This window comes from Moschus berezovskii, chromosome 24, assembly GCF_049115385.1.
Source record: "Moschus berezovskii isolate FMDL1 chromosome 24, NW_MosBer_1.0, whole genome shotgun sequence".
In the NCBI taxonomy this organism is placed as follows: Eukaryota; Metazoa; Chordata; class Mammalia; order Artiodactyla; family Moschidae; genus Moschus; species Moschus berezovskii.
This window is the reverse complement of record NC_142483.1, coordinates 3603766-3619379: the sequence shown is the minus strand read 5'-3', so window position 1 is coordinate 3619379 and position 15614 is coordinate 3603766. Positions and strand designations below refer to the sequence as shown.

Here is a 15614-nt window from a genome sequence, read left to right as displayed (position 1 = left end):
TCTCCGGGGTGTGTCTGCTCTGCATCTCTCTGTGCATCTCTCGTCTCCATCTCCGATTTGGACCGGTGCGCATCTCTGTGCGATTCTCTCAGCCTCTCCGCCTTTGTCCCCTACCCGGGTGTTCTCTTAGACACCAGACCTTCGAAGCTGGATGCGGAAACACCCGCTCCAGCATCCCATCCTGCGGCTCGAGCCTCCCCCCGCCCCGACTCCTCCGCCCGCCGCCCCCGCCCCAGGTTTCCGGCGGAGCGGGCGGGCGGGGTGCCCACGGGGCCCGCTGCCGTCAGCGTCCCTTCCCGGCGGCCGCGACCCCTCCGCGCTGACCTCACCCGCGCCGCCGCCCCGCGCAGATATAAGCAGCGGCCCCGCGGCGAGCAGGGCAGCCGCCGCCCGGGTCCCACCAGCGCTCCTCGACTCCCCACCCGCCGACCCCAGGCCCCGAATCTCCGGATCGGAGCCCAGGATCCCGGACCGGTCCGCGGAGCTCGTGCCGGGCAGGTAACCACTCTCGGTCCCTTCTCCCCGCGGGCGGCGTCCGGGGCCCGGGAGAAGGGGGCGCTTTGCTCGCCCTCCAGCGCGCCCCGCGGGGAGCGGCCGCTTTGGAGCTCGGAGCGCGCCGGGCAGGGGCGCTGCGCTTGCACCCCCGGGCCTTCCACGGCGCAGGCCGGGGCCCGACGGAGGCACGGCGCGGGCACAGGGCTGGCGGTCCCTCCCGGCGCTCACGTCCCGGCCTTTGGAGCCGCGCATCGCGGGGAGGTTCGCATCCCACCGCTGCACGGCTTCCCCATGCTGGAGGTCCGCGCCAGGATGCCGGGGGCTGCCCTGGGCAGTTTGGGCACCGGCGGGAGAGCCTGGGAGTTAGGACTCGAATCCGGACCTTACAAACAGAAGTTCACGGTGGCAACCGACCTCAGCCTGAGAATCTCAGTCTCGGAGCTAGAAATAGGATTTAGCCTATTGAAATTAGCCTCTTAGTGTTAAGATTTGATTCCTAGCCTGGCCCTAGAATCTTAGCGTTAGAAATAGAGTCAGCGTTGCAATCAAAACGCTGTAGAAGGAAGGCGTGTTGGAATAAAAACATTGCTTTGGGAACCTTGGGGGAGAATTTTAGCCTGCGACGCTGCAGGTTAGCGTCCTGACTGTTGGGCCCGCACCGCAATCTTGGTGGTTACACTTTTCAGGAGTGGCATTGAGAAGTGGCGGTGGAAATGGGGTCCCTGACTCTTGCAGGTAGACCTGGGGGCGGTCAGGCTGTCCAAGCATCCTTAGGGCTGAGGATGCCCAGGACTCAAGGCAGGTCCTCCAGCTGACCTCGCCCAAACGTGGCAGGTGGTCCTGCTCCTGGGAGGGCATTTGAACGGTTGATCCCCCCAACTCACCCCCGGCCTCGGGTATCCCCCAGGACAGGAAAGAGAGCCATAGAGCAGGCGGGGAGGGGAGCGCAGCAGTGTACCTTTGTTCTCTTCCTGTCTCCCTGCCCCAGACGCCAAGATGCCTGGCCCTTGGTTTCTGCTAGCCATGGCTTTGACCCTGACCCTGACCGGTGTCCCTGGATGCCGCGCACAGCCGGATGTAGCCCAGCAGGAGGCGGACCTGTCTGAGCAACAGGGCCTGGAAGACCTCCTGCGACAGGCGGAGCGCCTCTTCCTCCTCCGGGAAGACCTCCAGCGACTGCGAGGAGACCAGGACGACAGCGTATCCGGTGAGGGCTGGGACTGTGTGGGGCTGCGGGTTGAGAGGAGGACGCCCGGCTGGAGACGGTCAGGGGAAACTCGCCACAGAGGAGGGAGCGACTTAGGCATTCAGCCTCTTGCCTTTCAGAAACTGCCCCTGGCCACACCTTCGGCAGGTGGTGAGTCGACTGCCTCCTGGGATCAGATTCCTTTTCCATCTCAGTTCTGGGACTATCTCAGAGAGCAGACCTTCTGTGGGAAAGAGTCTGTGCCAGGGAGAGAGAGTTTCTTTGTATGTTACAGTGTGAATTACTAGGCACCTGTTCATACTAGGCACCGGTATGCCAGGCACCCTTCTAAGTACTTGAAACCCCTCATAGCAGGATTTGATCTTCCTAAGCGTCAGATCCTAAATCTGTCTGCAATGCAGAAGACCCAGGCTCTATCCCTGGGTGGGGAAGATCCCCTGGAGAAGGAAATAGCAACCCACTCCAGTATTCTTGCCTGGAGAATTCCGTGGAGCGAGGAGCCTGGCGGGCCACGGTCCATGGGGTCTCAAGAGTCAGACACGACTTAGCGACTAAACCACCAAGCCTCAGATAGGTACTGTTATTACCCTTCCCCACCCCATTTTACTCAGAAGGAAACTGAGGCTCAGATAAGTTGAGTTGCTTATGGTCACACAGCTGGGGAGTGGAAGCAGAGGCCGTGCCCTTGACCACCACCTGTGTGAGTGTGTGTGCCTGGGTCTATGAGGCCTGAGAGGCAGGTGTGAGGCCATGAATCTGGGTGAATGCTGTGGGAATCTGTCTTGCCTGGAAGGAAGGCTGGAGTGGGCTTCTGCGGGTCACGGGGTCCCTCACCGGCCTCTTTCCTTCCCCAGAGTCCCAGATCTTTCAGCCTGATTGGTTCTCCAAGCGTCAGCATCCTGGCAAAAGGGAGGAAGAGGCAGACGAGGGAGTGGAAGGAGAAGAGGGAGGAGGAGGGGCCGCGGGACTCCGCAAACGGCAGCACCCCGGCCGGAGGGACGAGGTGGCGGCGTGGGCGGTGGACGCGGGTCAGCAGAAGCGGCAGCACCCCGGCCGGCGCGCCTCCTGGCTTGGGTACGCTGTCAACAAGAGGCAGCACCCAGGCAGACGGCTGGTGGACCCCAGGGCCCAAAGGAGCTGGGAGGAGGCAGGGGAGGATGGGGATGAGGACGAGGATGGAGAGCTGATGTCCGAGAAACGCCAGCATCCTGGAAGGAGGGCCCTGGGGAGCCCGTGTGGACCCCGGGGACCCTGCGGCCAAGCCAGCCTTCTGCTGGCACTCCTCGATGACCTGAGCCAGGGGCAGGGGGCTGAAGAGAAGCGGCAGCACCCTGGGCGGCGAGCGACCTGGGCCAGCGAGCCCCTGGAGGAGTGAGGCCTGTTGCCTGTAAACTCAGTTTGTGGTCCAAGAGTGTCTCGAGCCCTGTGCGCCCTACCCCCTGTGACCCCCTTTTCCCCCCCTCCTTCGATGCCTGACCATACTCCCGAGCCCCCCAGTTTACACACATGTCCAGCCCTTGGCCTCACCTGCCTATATCAGGGACGAGAGAAAGCCAGCTGATGAGTTCAAACCTTGTGTCACCCCACTCGGCATTTCTGGTGAGGCGACAGACCCCAGAGTCCCTCTCCCCTCACCCCTGCAGGCCTGTTCCCCTCCCTAGCCCTACGATGAGCGTGCTGTGTCTTCTAAGGGACCCCCAGGGTGGAACAGGGTGCCACTGATGTGAGCAACCAGGGAGGGTGGGTGGGGTTGAAGCCAGCATGTCCAGATCCAGCGCCCAGCCCTTGCCATGTGCCAGGATTTGCCATGTATAAACTTCACCCCTAGTAATCAGAATCTCATTCTCTTCTTGGGCATCCTTTTGTGGGTAGGAAGAGCCCCTCCCTACGATTGTGTTCCGCTTGGGAGAAACATTGTGGGTGGTGCTGTGCTGTGTGGTGGCTGCAGGAATAAACACGTGCAGGAATTTGTAAATGTCACCCTGGAAGCCACGGCTTGTATGTATCCTTCTCGGCACCTTTCTCCTATCTGCGTTAATAAAACCTGCATCTGGATAACGTCAGCGGTTGCAGTTATATCTCAGCTGATGTAGGATTTATCTTTACAGCATTGAGAGGGGACAGGCTGAGCGCTACCCAGCTCTGCTGAGAAGGGAATCAGGGACCTTGCAGGGGTGAAAAGTCCTCTCCACCATCCCCAGCTCAGAACAAGCTCCAGGGAGGTAGATGGGAGCTCTGGAGCCCATTCGACACCTGGGGAGACTGAGGCCTGGAGAAGAGGAGGGACTTGGCAGAAGACACACAGCTAGCTGGGGCGGAGCCACGGGTGTGAGAGGCAGCTCAGGACCCTGACTTGAGTTTGCCTGATTGGTGACAGGGCTGGTCTGGCCCAGTTTTATAATCATCATTGTTCTTGGCAGGAACCAAGAGTTCATGTGTCATCTGGCAGGCACAATGAGGACAAGGGCCAGGCTGTGTTTGTGAACTCAAACCAGGGGCTGAGCAGGGAGGCAGGCTGGGTGCAGTACAAGAGGGAGTGGTGGGGACTTGGGCAAAACTGGGAGAGGCCGTCTGGTAGCTCTTCAGCTCTTCAATCCAGAAACATTGACATCCTGTGAATCAAATAATGGTAATAATTGTGACACACACCCAACATGTACTGTGTGTCAGGCAGTTCTTAAGCACATTATGTATATTAATTCTGATCTTCACAGTGACCCTAGGTTTACCATGATTAGGCCAAACTTCCTAATGAGGAACCCAACGTACAGAAAGCTCAAGAGACGTGTCTGGGGCTGATTTGGCCCATTCATGGCCACCTTCCCACTTCTGACTCGAACTCTGAAATTTCCCTGGGTCTTAGACTGTGTGTTACACACCTTCTTTTTTGGTGGGTGGATGGGCTATTTGGCTTTTCTGCACACAGCGTTTGGTCACCTTCCTGGAGAGGGAAAGAAGGGTTGGAAGGGTGTCTGAGACTCAGTTCCCCTCCTCAGGGAACCTCAGTTCGGGTGGGCTGGGGTTGGAGGAACTCAGGGCTTACGCATTCACACTTGTCATCTCCACTAATATCCACAGAAGTCTGCTGAACTATTGAGGCTTTGATGGATTTTTCTATTTTTGATGAGGGAAGCAGCACAGAGATTAGGCACCGAGGTGCCTGAAGGTGGGGCTGGCCTTCCCTCTAGACCCTCTGGCGCTTCTTCACTGGACCATCAGCGCAAGCGGGGCCCTAGCAGGAAACCCTCTGCTCAGAGACGCTCTGGAAGGCAGACCCCCTAACACGGGCCACTTAAAGAGCTCTTCCAGCTGCTCAGGGCTGGCAGGTGCTTTCTCAGCCAATCCCATGGCAGCCCCAGGAAGCTGCCTGTCATGTCCTTTTTTTTAAAAAAAATACACTAGACTGTTCTGTTGTGTTTTTTGCTAATTAAAATAAATATTTATTATTTTTGGCTGCTCTGAGTCTTTGTCGCTCTGAGGGCTCTTCTAGTTGCGGCGAGAGGGGGCTGCTCTCGCGTTGCACAGGCTTCTCATTGCAGTGGCCTCTCTTGTTATGAGGCGTGGGCTCTAGGGTGTGCAGCTTCAGTAGTGCAGTTCCCCGGCTTTGGAGGACAGGCTTGGTGATGGAGGTGCACGGGCTTAGTTGCTCTACTGCATGTGGGATCTTCCCGGATCAGGGATCGAACCCGTGTCTGGATTGGCAGGCGGATTCCTCACCACTGAGCCGCCAGGGAAGCCCTGGTGTGTCCTTCTGAAGTTGAATGGCAGTTGAGTGTGGAGAAATGAAGTGCTTGCCCAAGAGCACGCCCTACCCTCTGCCCTTCCAAACGTGCTTGGTATGGGTTGCTGTTACCTCTTCAGAGATGGCGCCATTTGAGGAGTAGGACACCCACTTCCCCTGTCACTTAATGATTCCCCTCTACCCCTGAGAGTGATCAGACCACGTTGTAGTTAGCAAAGCATAGGGTAGACACAGATGGCAGAGCAAATCCATCTGGCTGAGCAAAGCAGGCTTCCTGGAGGAGGAAACATCCAAGCTGAGTCAAAGGGTAAATAAGAGGGAAGATATTTCAGGCAGAAATAAAGAGCATAAACAAAGGCCCAGTGGGGAAAACAACCAATGTTCCTAGAGTTGCTAACACCGGAAATCTGAGGTGTTCTGGCCCATTCCTTTCTTCAAGGAAAAATGTGGCCCATTTCTCTACCTGTTGTCTAGTGCTGATCATGGCCCCTTAGAAGTGTGAGAGAGCAGTGTGGTTTGGGAATGGAATCAAGGAAGCCTTTCTGGGGAAAGGGGCATTTGAGGTGAGCTCTGAAAGATGAAAGAAAAAGAAACCTTTCTAATCATTTACTCTGGGCCCAGACATCAGGCTTTGCCTGATGGGCACTTTTATCCCACTGCCCAGCACATAGTAGGTGATTTGTAACTACCTGTTGAATGAGTTAATTACCCATCGTAGTCACCTCCAGTTCAAAGAAAAGGATACGAAGAGAGAAGTAAGGTTAGGGTTGGTCTGAAACTTGGGGTTCATCTCTACCCAAGCCCTCCTCTAGCATCCAGTGTTTACCATGTTCCGTAAATTTTACCTCCTAGATCTGTCTCAAGTCCACCCACTTTCTCCCAGTTCCTCTGCCACCCCCCAGGTCCTGGCCTCCATCTTTTGCTGGTCTCTGGCTTCCATGCTTGTCCCCCAAAGACCATTGTCCACACGGTAGCCAGAGAGAAGCAGATAGGACTATGGAAACCATACTGCTTCAGACCTCTTAGTAGCTTCCAAGTTACCTAGAATAAAATCCTTGCCATGGCCCACCCAGTCGGACTCTTTTCTGTTTCCTAAACACACCTCAGGACCTTTGTCTATGTTTCTCCCTCCGTCTGGAGCCCCCTTTTCTCCTAGGGTATCCGAGGATACTTTTGAAGTATCTTACGGTGCTTCCTGAACTGTGGAGGTTAGAAAGCAGAAACTGCATCTCCAAGACTCCCTTGCAGCTAGAGTTTTGGAATCACGTTAAGGTGTCCACGGGGAAGAAGTGAGATTGGAAAGGCTGCTCTGATGATTCCTTCTGGAAAGCAAGGTGATAGTGATCTGTTTCTGCAGCACCTTCCTGCTCTCCAAACTCTAGCTCTGAGAGCATCTAGAGTCAGTTGTTGAAAGCACCTTTCTGGCCGGCTTCACAGCTATCATTGTATGTTCTTTTCCCTTATAAACAACTTTATTGGTGGTATATTTTACATATCCTAAGATTTATTCATTGTGGGAATATACTTCAATGATTTTTAGTAAATTTATACAGTAGTACAACCATCATCATTAATCAGCTTTAGAGCATTTTCAGACCCCCAATAAATTCCCCGTGCCCACTTACAATTAATCTCCCTCCCTGCTCTTAGCCCCAGGCAACCACTCATATACTTCTTCTGCATACATTCGTGCTTTCTGGATATTTTATACTAAAATAATCTATAACATGTGGTCTCTTATGCCTGGCTTTCGCTGATTGGCACAATGCTTTTGAAGTGCATCCATGATGTAGCATGTCTCATTACTTTGTTCTTTTTGGTTGCTGAATAATATTCTAAGTTGTTGTTCAGTTGCTAAATCCTGTCCGGCTCTTTGTGACCCCATGGACTGCAGCACGCCAGGCTTCCCTGTCCTCCATTATCTCCTGTAGTTTGCTCAGATTCAAGTCCATGGAGTTGGGGATGCCATCCAGCCATCTCCTCCTCTCTCACTCACTTCTCTTACCTTCCATCTTCTCCAGCTTCAGGGTCTTTTCCAATGAGTCAGCTCTTCACATCAGGTGGCCAAAGTATTGGAGTTTCAGTGGCAGCATCAGTCCTTCCAATGAATATTCAGGGTTGATTTCCTTTAGGACTGACTGGTAGCGGGTTCTTAAGCTCAATGTTTCCCACGGCAGTCTCCTCATTTTCCTGATTAGAAACGGAGAAAACATCTTCCCTGGCAGGGCACCTCTGTGGTATTTTTCTGCAGGACGGCTCCCCCAGCCCTTTGACAGTTTCATAAGCACTTTATTCCGAGAGCAATATTCCAGATGTTCAAAGACTGGTACCAGACAGGCATCAGCCAATCAGGGCACATGTCCGATCAGAATGGATGGATTCTGACACACCTGTGAGGCCACAGCAGTATTGATACAACTTGCTGAATGCCAGCCCAGCTGTGTTAGATCAACTTTTCTGCTTACCATCCCCAGAGCAAAGCGTTTGCTGCGCTCACTCCTGATTCACACCAGGTAACTCCTCCTCCTCCTCAGCTGTCGTTTCAGACAACCCTTCATCGGGATGTGGCACCACATCTCGCCTTTCCTTGCAGCTGTCACAGTTTGCTCTTTTATCTGTAGCCTAAGACAGGACTAGAGTGCAAACAGTTTACTTGGAGGGTGATCACAGGAAGCGATGGTCTCAGAGCTGGGGAGGGATTTGGGGAAGAGGAGGCAATGAATGTAGATGCAGTGGTGAACAGATTTCCCTTGAGAAGCTGGAGAACAGGACTCAGAGCGTCCCACTCGACAGCGAGGTAGCTGGAGATTTTCTGCTGACTCTCACTGATCAGGAGCCAAAGGTGGGTCCTAGGGATGTTAACACCCTGGCACTTTCAGCTTGCCGCAAGCACTGACCACTGGGGGCCCTGAGGTGGAGAATCTCCGGATGCTATTGTGTATCACCGCAAAGTTGAGCACTGAGGGGATGGCATGAGGGACCCGCAGCAGCTGCCGGTCTTCTTGGGTGATTTTTTCATAAATGCCTCCTTCGTCACCAAACTCTGTGCCCCATGAGGCGATCACTCCGGTACCCCCAGCACCAAGGACAGTTCCAGTGCAGGGCAGGTGCTTAGAAAACATTTGTTAAACATGAAAACCAAGGTGGAGATGGGAGTTGAAGGCTTCCTGCTTCCCTGATAGCTCAGCTGGTGAAGAATCCGCCTGCAATGTGGGAGACCTGGGTTCGATCCCTGGGTTGGGAAGATCCTCTGGAGAAGGGAAAGGCTACCCTCTCCAGTATTCTGACCTGGAGAATTCCATGGACTGTATAGTCCATAGGAGTGCAGAGTTGGGTATAACTGAGTGACTTTCACTCACTCACTAGGTGGCGTAGTGGTAAAGAACCCAACTGCCGATACAGGAGACATAAGAGATACAGGTTTGATCCCTGGGTGGGGAAGAACTTGGGGAGGAAAGCATGGCAACCCACTCCAATATTCTTGCCTGGGAAATCCCATGGGCAGAGGAGCCTGGCGGGCTGCAGTCCATGGAGCTGCAGAGTCAGACACACTGAAGGGACTCAGCACGCTTGATGCCTGAGAGAGAGCCAATGGGCAAACCCAAATGTTGCAGGGTGCTACACAGTCACTACAGACCTGTGAGCCTGGCCTTAAGGGTGGCCCTGGAGCTGAGAGCTTGTGTCATGACCCAGTGTCACACTTGCCCAGTGCCTCTGCCGTTTACAGAGTCTTGGAGGGCGTCAAACAGCCCTCTGCAGGTTGCAGTTTTTAATCTCTACACTGGGACACCAAGAACCTCCTCTGTGTGGGGACTTTCCGCTTACCATTGACACCCCACTTTATGGGTGAGAGATGCCTGGTTTAGAGAGGTGAAGCAACTTGCCCGAGGCCACACGTCTCTTATGGGTGGTACCACCGGGCTTACCCCAGTTCTCAAGACTTCAAGGCCAGTGGTTTTTCCTTTCTACCCCTGCCATCCTCATGCACGCAGCTTTAAAAGCAGAGGAACAGGACTTCCTTGGTGGCTCAGTGGTAAAATATCCACCTGCCAATTCAGGAAACGCGGGTTCAATCCCTGATCCGGGAAGCTCCCCCATGCAGCTAAGTCCATACGCTGCACTGCTGAGCCTGTGCTTTAAAATCCAGGAGCCCCTGCTCCACAGCAAGGGAAGCCACCGCAATGAGAAGCCTACCCACCACAACTAGAGAGAAGCCCACACAGCAACGAAGACCCAGCACAGCCAAAAATAAATAAATATATAAATTTTAAACAGCTGGGGAGCATTCCTTCAAGGAGCTGCCTCTCACAGAATCCAGCGAGGCTGCCTGACCTGCTTCGCTGTGATCCTTCCCCATGTCACGACTTCCTCTGATATATGTTCTTGAATTAATTCCTTCTGTGAACCTTATTTCGATTAATTAGATGCAATCAGAGGACTGCTTTGCCAAGAGACTCAGTTCCTGCTTGGGCCTCTCGGGGAGTGGGGTAGGGTGGGGGAACACGTGGGGCTTCTAACCTGAAGGATGTTGGCAATTAGAGCCCATTTCAATCACCCGGGTATGAGCTGACTGCCTTGGAGAACATCAATTAGCTCAGTGGCTAAACTGCACTGAGAGTTACAGGTTACCAAGGGGACCTGTGGTCAATGCCAGGATTTAAGTGGCTCTAGTCTTCAGGGATCATCTTTCCTGAATTGCGGCCATGTTCTGGGGCTGTTGATTATCGGCAGGCTGATTAGACCCTGTCCATGGAGGAGAGTGTATTCCTAATTGCCAGCTGCTGAGGAGGCGAGCTTCCCGGCACAGACGCAGGTACACCCCGTCCAACGTGCCAGACAGAGGCAGGCAGACGCATGTCGGGGGGCGGCCACGTTAGGCCGGTAGCCAGAGAGATGGCACAGGACTCATACCAGGCTCAGCCTGGTCTCCCCTAGGAGGAGTATGGGGTCTCGGGGTGACCCTGGAGACTACGGAGGCCCAGGCCATCCTTGGGAGGATAAACATTGTCTCCAAGGAGATGCCCAACCTAAAGAAAAAAGGGAGTCCCTGCTAATGCCAGGCTCTGAGCTAATAATCATAACTTTGTTGTTCAGTTGCTCAGTCGTGTCCGACTCTTTGCGACCCCACGGGCTGCAGCACGCCAGGTTTCCCTGTCCTTCACCATCTCTCCGAGTTTGCTCAAACTCAAGTCCACTGAGTTGGTGATGCTATCCAATCAGCTCTTTCTCTATCACCCCCTTCTCCTGCCCTCAATCTTTCCCAGTATCAGGGTCTTTTCCTATGAGTCAGCTCTTTGCATCAGGTGGCCAAAGTATTGGAGCTTCAGCTTTAGCATCAGTCCTCCCGATGAATATTCAGGGTTGATTTCCTTGAGGATTGACTGGTTTGATCTCCTTGCTGTCCAAGGGACTCTCAAGAGTCTTCTCCAGCACCACAGTTTAATAATCATAATAGTCAGTGTTAATTGAGCTCTTAATTGAGCGCCGAAGAATTGATGCTTTTGAGCTGTGGTGTTGGAGAAGACTCTTGAGAGTCCCTTGGATTGCAAGGAGATCCAACCAGTCCATCCTAAAGGAAATTAGTCCTGAATATTCATTGGAAGGACTGATGCTGAAGCTGAAACTCCAGTACTTTAGCCACCTGACGCAAAGAACCAACTCATTGAAAAAGACCCTGATGCTGGGAAAGATTGAAGGCGGGAGGAGAAGAGGCCAACAGAGGATGAGATGGTTGGATGGCATCACTGACGCAACGGACATGAGTTTGAGCAGGCTCCGGGAGTTGGTGATGGACAGGGAGGCCTGGCGTGTTGCGGTCCATGGGGTCACAGAGAGTCGGACACGACTGAGTGACTGAACTGAGCTGAGCTGAGTGCCTGGCACTGCTCTAAGCACCTCACAGGAAACAGGACCTTCAGCCCTGTCAAGGAGAAAACTGAGGCTCAGAGAGATTAAGCGATCTGCCCCCATCTGTTTCCAGCCAGCCATTCTGTTTCCCAGATGAACAGCTGTGGATGGAGTGCTGGCTCTTCAGCGATGGTGCTCGGATGACCCCTCAGGTCCCAAAACCCTCTAAGGGGATCCACAAAGTTTTCACTTTCCTAATTGTGCATCTGTGTGAGGCCAGGTTGTCTTCACGTGTTTCCGTCAAAATTTAATCTGGTGAGTAAACGCAAAAGCAGATAAGAGAATCTAGTTGTCTTCCATTAAGTCGGACAATTAAAAAATTTGTAAAATTGTACACCAATGCCACTTCTCTCATCAAATTTTTTTTGTTTTGGAAACTTTAATATTTCCTTTAAAATATTTTAGTTAACACACTATGTATTAGTTGTTTTAAAATATTCTCACTTGGATTTCTCATACGGGAAACACCAATAGGTATAATCCAGAGTTCTTTGAGGGGGTCTCAGTAACTTTTAAGTACATAAAGGGGCGCTGAGAGAAAGTTGATTGAGACACATACACACACACACACAATCTTAAGACGAGGTGGACTTAGCAGTCCTGTGTGCTGCATACTCTTGTAAGGGCTTTATGTATTTTGAACTGTGCAGTCTTCTTAGCCAGGAGGTAACTATTACAGTTATCCACGTGGGGAAGCTGAGGCACAGCGCGGTTCAGTCTCTTACCCAAGGCCACACATTCAGGACAGGGCGGAGCCCAGTTGCCAGCCCAGGCCTCCAGGCTCTGGATCTGAGCTCCTGGCCAGGCCTCTGCCCTCGGCTGCCAAGCAGCAAGCACCCTGGGGCAGGGAGGAGAAGGGGACGTGGGGTCGGGCTGCACAGAGCTTAGGGCTTACGGAGTTTAATGGCATCAGTGTAAGTTTCCTATAAGTACATTTCTGCACAGAGAGACACAGCGCTTCTGCTGGATCACACAGCCAGGAGAGGGCTTCTTACTCCTCAGTTCGGAGCCAGACCCTGGGGACCACCTTCTCACCACCCTCAACAGTGACCAACCGACTCAGGGATGGGCCACGCCCAGCTGATGAGAGCCGGCTTCAGAGCTTCAAAGGGGACATTTATCCGGAGGCTCTTTTTCCCTCACAGGTTGCTGAACTGGTAGAAGCTTACCCTGGAGCTGCTGGGGGCCACCTGGCCAGTGCAAAGCAAGAACCTGGCTGAGAATCCTCACTGATCATGAGACCGACAAGCAACGGAGAGACTGAGACCCGGATCCAGCGCTGCCTTACACCCTTGGCCTTTCCAGTGACGCGAGCCGATGACTTCCGTTTTCTCTCAAGTCATGTGTGTTTCTTTAAATATAACACAAGTTTAACATCATCCGCACATGTCACCCTTTTATTTGTTTCTTTAGCTGTGCCAGGTCACAGCTGCAGCATGCGAACTTAGTTGCGGCATGTGGGATCCGGTTCCCTGACCAGGGAGCGAACTTGGTCTTAGGTGTCGTGAAGATTGAACGAGATGCGGCATATGAATCGTGTAATTTGGGGCCTGATTCAGGAAATTACCCACAAACGCCGGCTCTTGGGACGATCACTTTATTAGTTTGCTTTTAATTTTTGCTGGGGGAAGAGTTTTGAGCTGTCATAATTCTCAAAGGGGTCTACGATCCCGGAAGGTCAAGAACGATTGGTTTGGGAATCCGAGGAGCGTGGGTCGGATATTACGCTAAATGATCACGTCTTGCTTTGCAAAGTCTGCCAGGATGGCACCCTGTGACTGCCTCTGTGGGGGTCAGGATGCTCGCCCTAGCCAGGATGAGCCCCTCCCTGGCTTATCTATCCCTCCCCCTGGCCCCGGGTCCCTGTGACCTCAAAGCTCTCAAAACGCCTCATTAATGCCTGGTGAGAGCAGAGCCAGCAGGCGGGGCTGCCTCTGGCCTCCGCGGAGCACACCCCTCATTAGAGCAGAAGGAAGCGTCTCATCTGACAGTGGGGCGGCCAGGGCCGGCGGTCCCTTTGTGTCTGGGCCCGATGACTCAGGGAACGCCAGCACAGGGCCGTGGCACCGTGCCCCACTCCCACTCCCATGATTCTCCGGCCCCAGGGCCCAGCACTGCAGCTGGCATTTACCGAGGTGATAAACTAGGTATGTACTCATTGGTCCTCCTGGTTTGGCCACGAGAGGCTGAATCAGAACGTGAGGCCTCAGGGAGGGAGGCAGAGCCAGGGTTCAGATGCCTTGTCCCCACTCCAAAGCCTTGCAGTGGAGAGTTGGGGGGTCGGGGGGGACAGGTGGAAATTGGGGGCAAACTTGATGTCCGGCAGACAGGTGGGTCCTCTGCTCTGCCACCTCCAGCCTTGGTGTTATGCAAGCCATTTCTTCCGTCTGTGCCCCAGTGTCCTCAACTGTAAGGAGGGGATGAAGAATCGCACCTGAACCGCTACCCTGCAGAGAACTCATTTCACAAGTCCACTCTGCTCGCGTTTCTGTCCTGCTGACGTCCCCAAGTCACACTAACCCCAGCTCTCAGACACAGGTGAGGTCAAGGCCCGCCGTTCAAGGTCCTTCGTGAGTCAGACCCTGCCCACTGCTCCTGTGTCAGCAACCACACAATCACCCACCTTACCCAATCACTGAACGGATAAAATGATGTCTCTCCTTCACCCATGCAATACTACCACTTGGCCTGGAATTCTTCCAGCCTCTCTTTCTGAAGTTGGAAAATCCCGACTTCAGGCTCAACTCGGGCACCTCCTCCTCCAGGAAGCCTTCCGTGACCTCCTCCCAGCGTTGCATCAGGCAACTCCTCGGGGATCCTACCTGCCGGAGCTGGACAGGCCTGGGCCCAGGATCCTGGGGATCCATCTAGAACAGCCCATCTCAAAGCATGGTCCAGCATCATCCAGACACTTGTGAGAAACGTGACTTCTCAGCCTCCACCCCAGGCCTTCTGAATCAAAACTGAGAGCATGGCCCAGCAATCTGTGTTGTAAAAAGCTCCCCACGGGATTCTGAAGTTCAAGTTTGAGAATCACTGGTCTAAGCAGCTGCGTTTTCTGCGTTTGGTGTGCCTTATGACCTGGTCCCACTCCAGCAGCTGCTGCGGGCCGTGGGGTTGCCTCCCCTGGATGCCGCACGCTTACAGAGTTGTTACTGACGAGAACTGTCTCTGACCCATCCTTTTCTCCCACTTCCTGGAGACACTCAACCAATTTTGAATTTTAACTTTCCTTTATTGGTAAAGAAGAGACTTCGGCACCAGTCTCATTTATTTCTCATCAGTCTCTCTTCCGCCCCAATCCTGCCAGGCTGGGACCTGCTGAGTCTGAGAATCAAAACGCCAGTCAGCTGCCTCTTCAGGAAAACGCTGTCAATTTCGTGTGGCTCCCCTCAGACACACCAAATGTCTGGAAAAATACTTCTTTTCTCCTCTTCTCTTGCCCAGCACCTCACCACTGTGGCTCAGAAAGCTGGGAAGGTCTCAAACGTTTTCAGAAGAGTCACTTCCCTCAGTCTAATCCCCTCCCTGCACCCCTGGAATCTGCTAACCTCTTGTACTAGGATGTTCTTCTTGGTGTCTAACCACACTCTTTCTTGCTGTCACTGGCTCCAAACCAGTCTGTGGTTTATAAGAAACAAGTGGTTTTATCTCTGTTTTTTGTTGTTGTTCAGTAGCTAATTCGTGTCTGAGTCTGCAACTCCATGGACTACGACACACTAGACCTCTCTGTCCCTCGCTATTTCCCAGAGTTTGCTCAAACTCATGCCCATTGAATCAGTGATGCCATCCAACCATCTCATCTTCTGCCGTCCCCTTCTCCTTTTGCCTTCCATTTTTCCTAGCATCAGGGTCTTTTCCAATGAGCTGGCACTTTGCATCAGGTGGTCAAAGTATTGGAGCTTCAGCATCAGTCCTTCCAAAGAATATTCAGGTCTGATTTCCTTTAGGATTGCCTGGTTTGATCTCCTTGCCGTCCAAAGGACTCTCAAGAGTCTTCTCCAGCACCACAGCTCTAAGGCATCGATTCTTCAGTCCTCAGCCTTCTTTATGGTCCAGCTCTCACAAGACTAGTGGAAAAACCATAGCTTTGACTACACAGACCTTTGTCAGCAAAATGATGTCTCTGTTTTTTAATATGCTGCCTAGGTTTGTCACAGTTTTCCTTCCAAGGAGCAAGCACCTTTTGATTTCATGGCTGCCATCACTGCCTGCAGTGATTTTGGAGCCCAAGAAAACAAAATCTATCACCACTTCCACTTT

The 15614-nt window shown here is 53.2% G+C and overlaps 1 protein-coding gene across 1 annotated transcript; it reads left to right on the top strand.

Annotated features, from left to right (window-relative positions):
* The first annotated feature begins 324 nt into the window (after nucleotides 1-324).
* TRH (thyrotropin releasing hormone) lies at nucleotides 325-3424 on the top strand. Its single transcript, XM_055413271.2, has 3 exons — nucleotides 325-498; nucleotides 1484-1702; nucleotides 2557-3424. The coding sequence occupies exons 2-3, from the start codon at nucleotides 1492-1494 to the stop codon at nucleotides 3075-3077; spliced, it is 732 nt and encodes a 243-aa protein (XP_055269246.2). The 5' UTR covers nucleotides 325-498; nucleotides 1484-1491; the 3' UTR covers nucleotides 3078-3424.
* Nucleotides 3425-15614: the final 12190 nt, after the last annotated feature.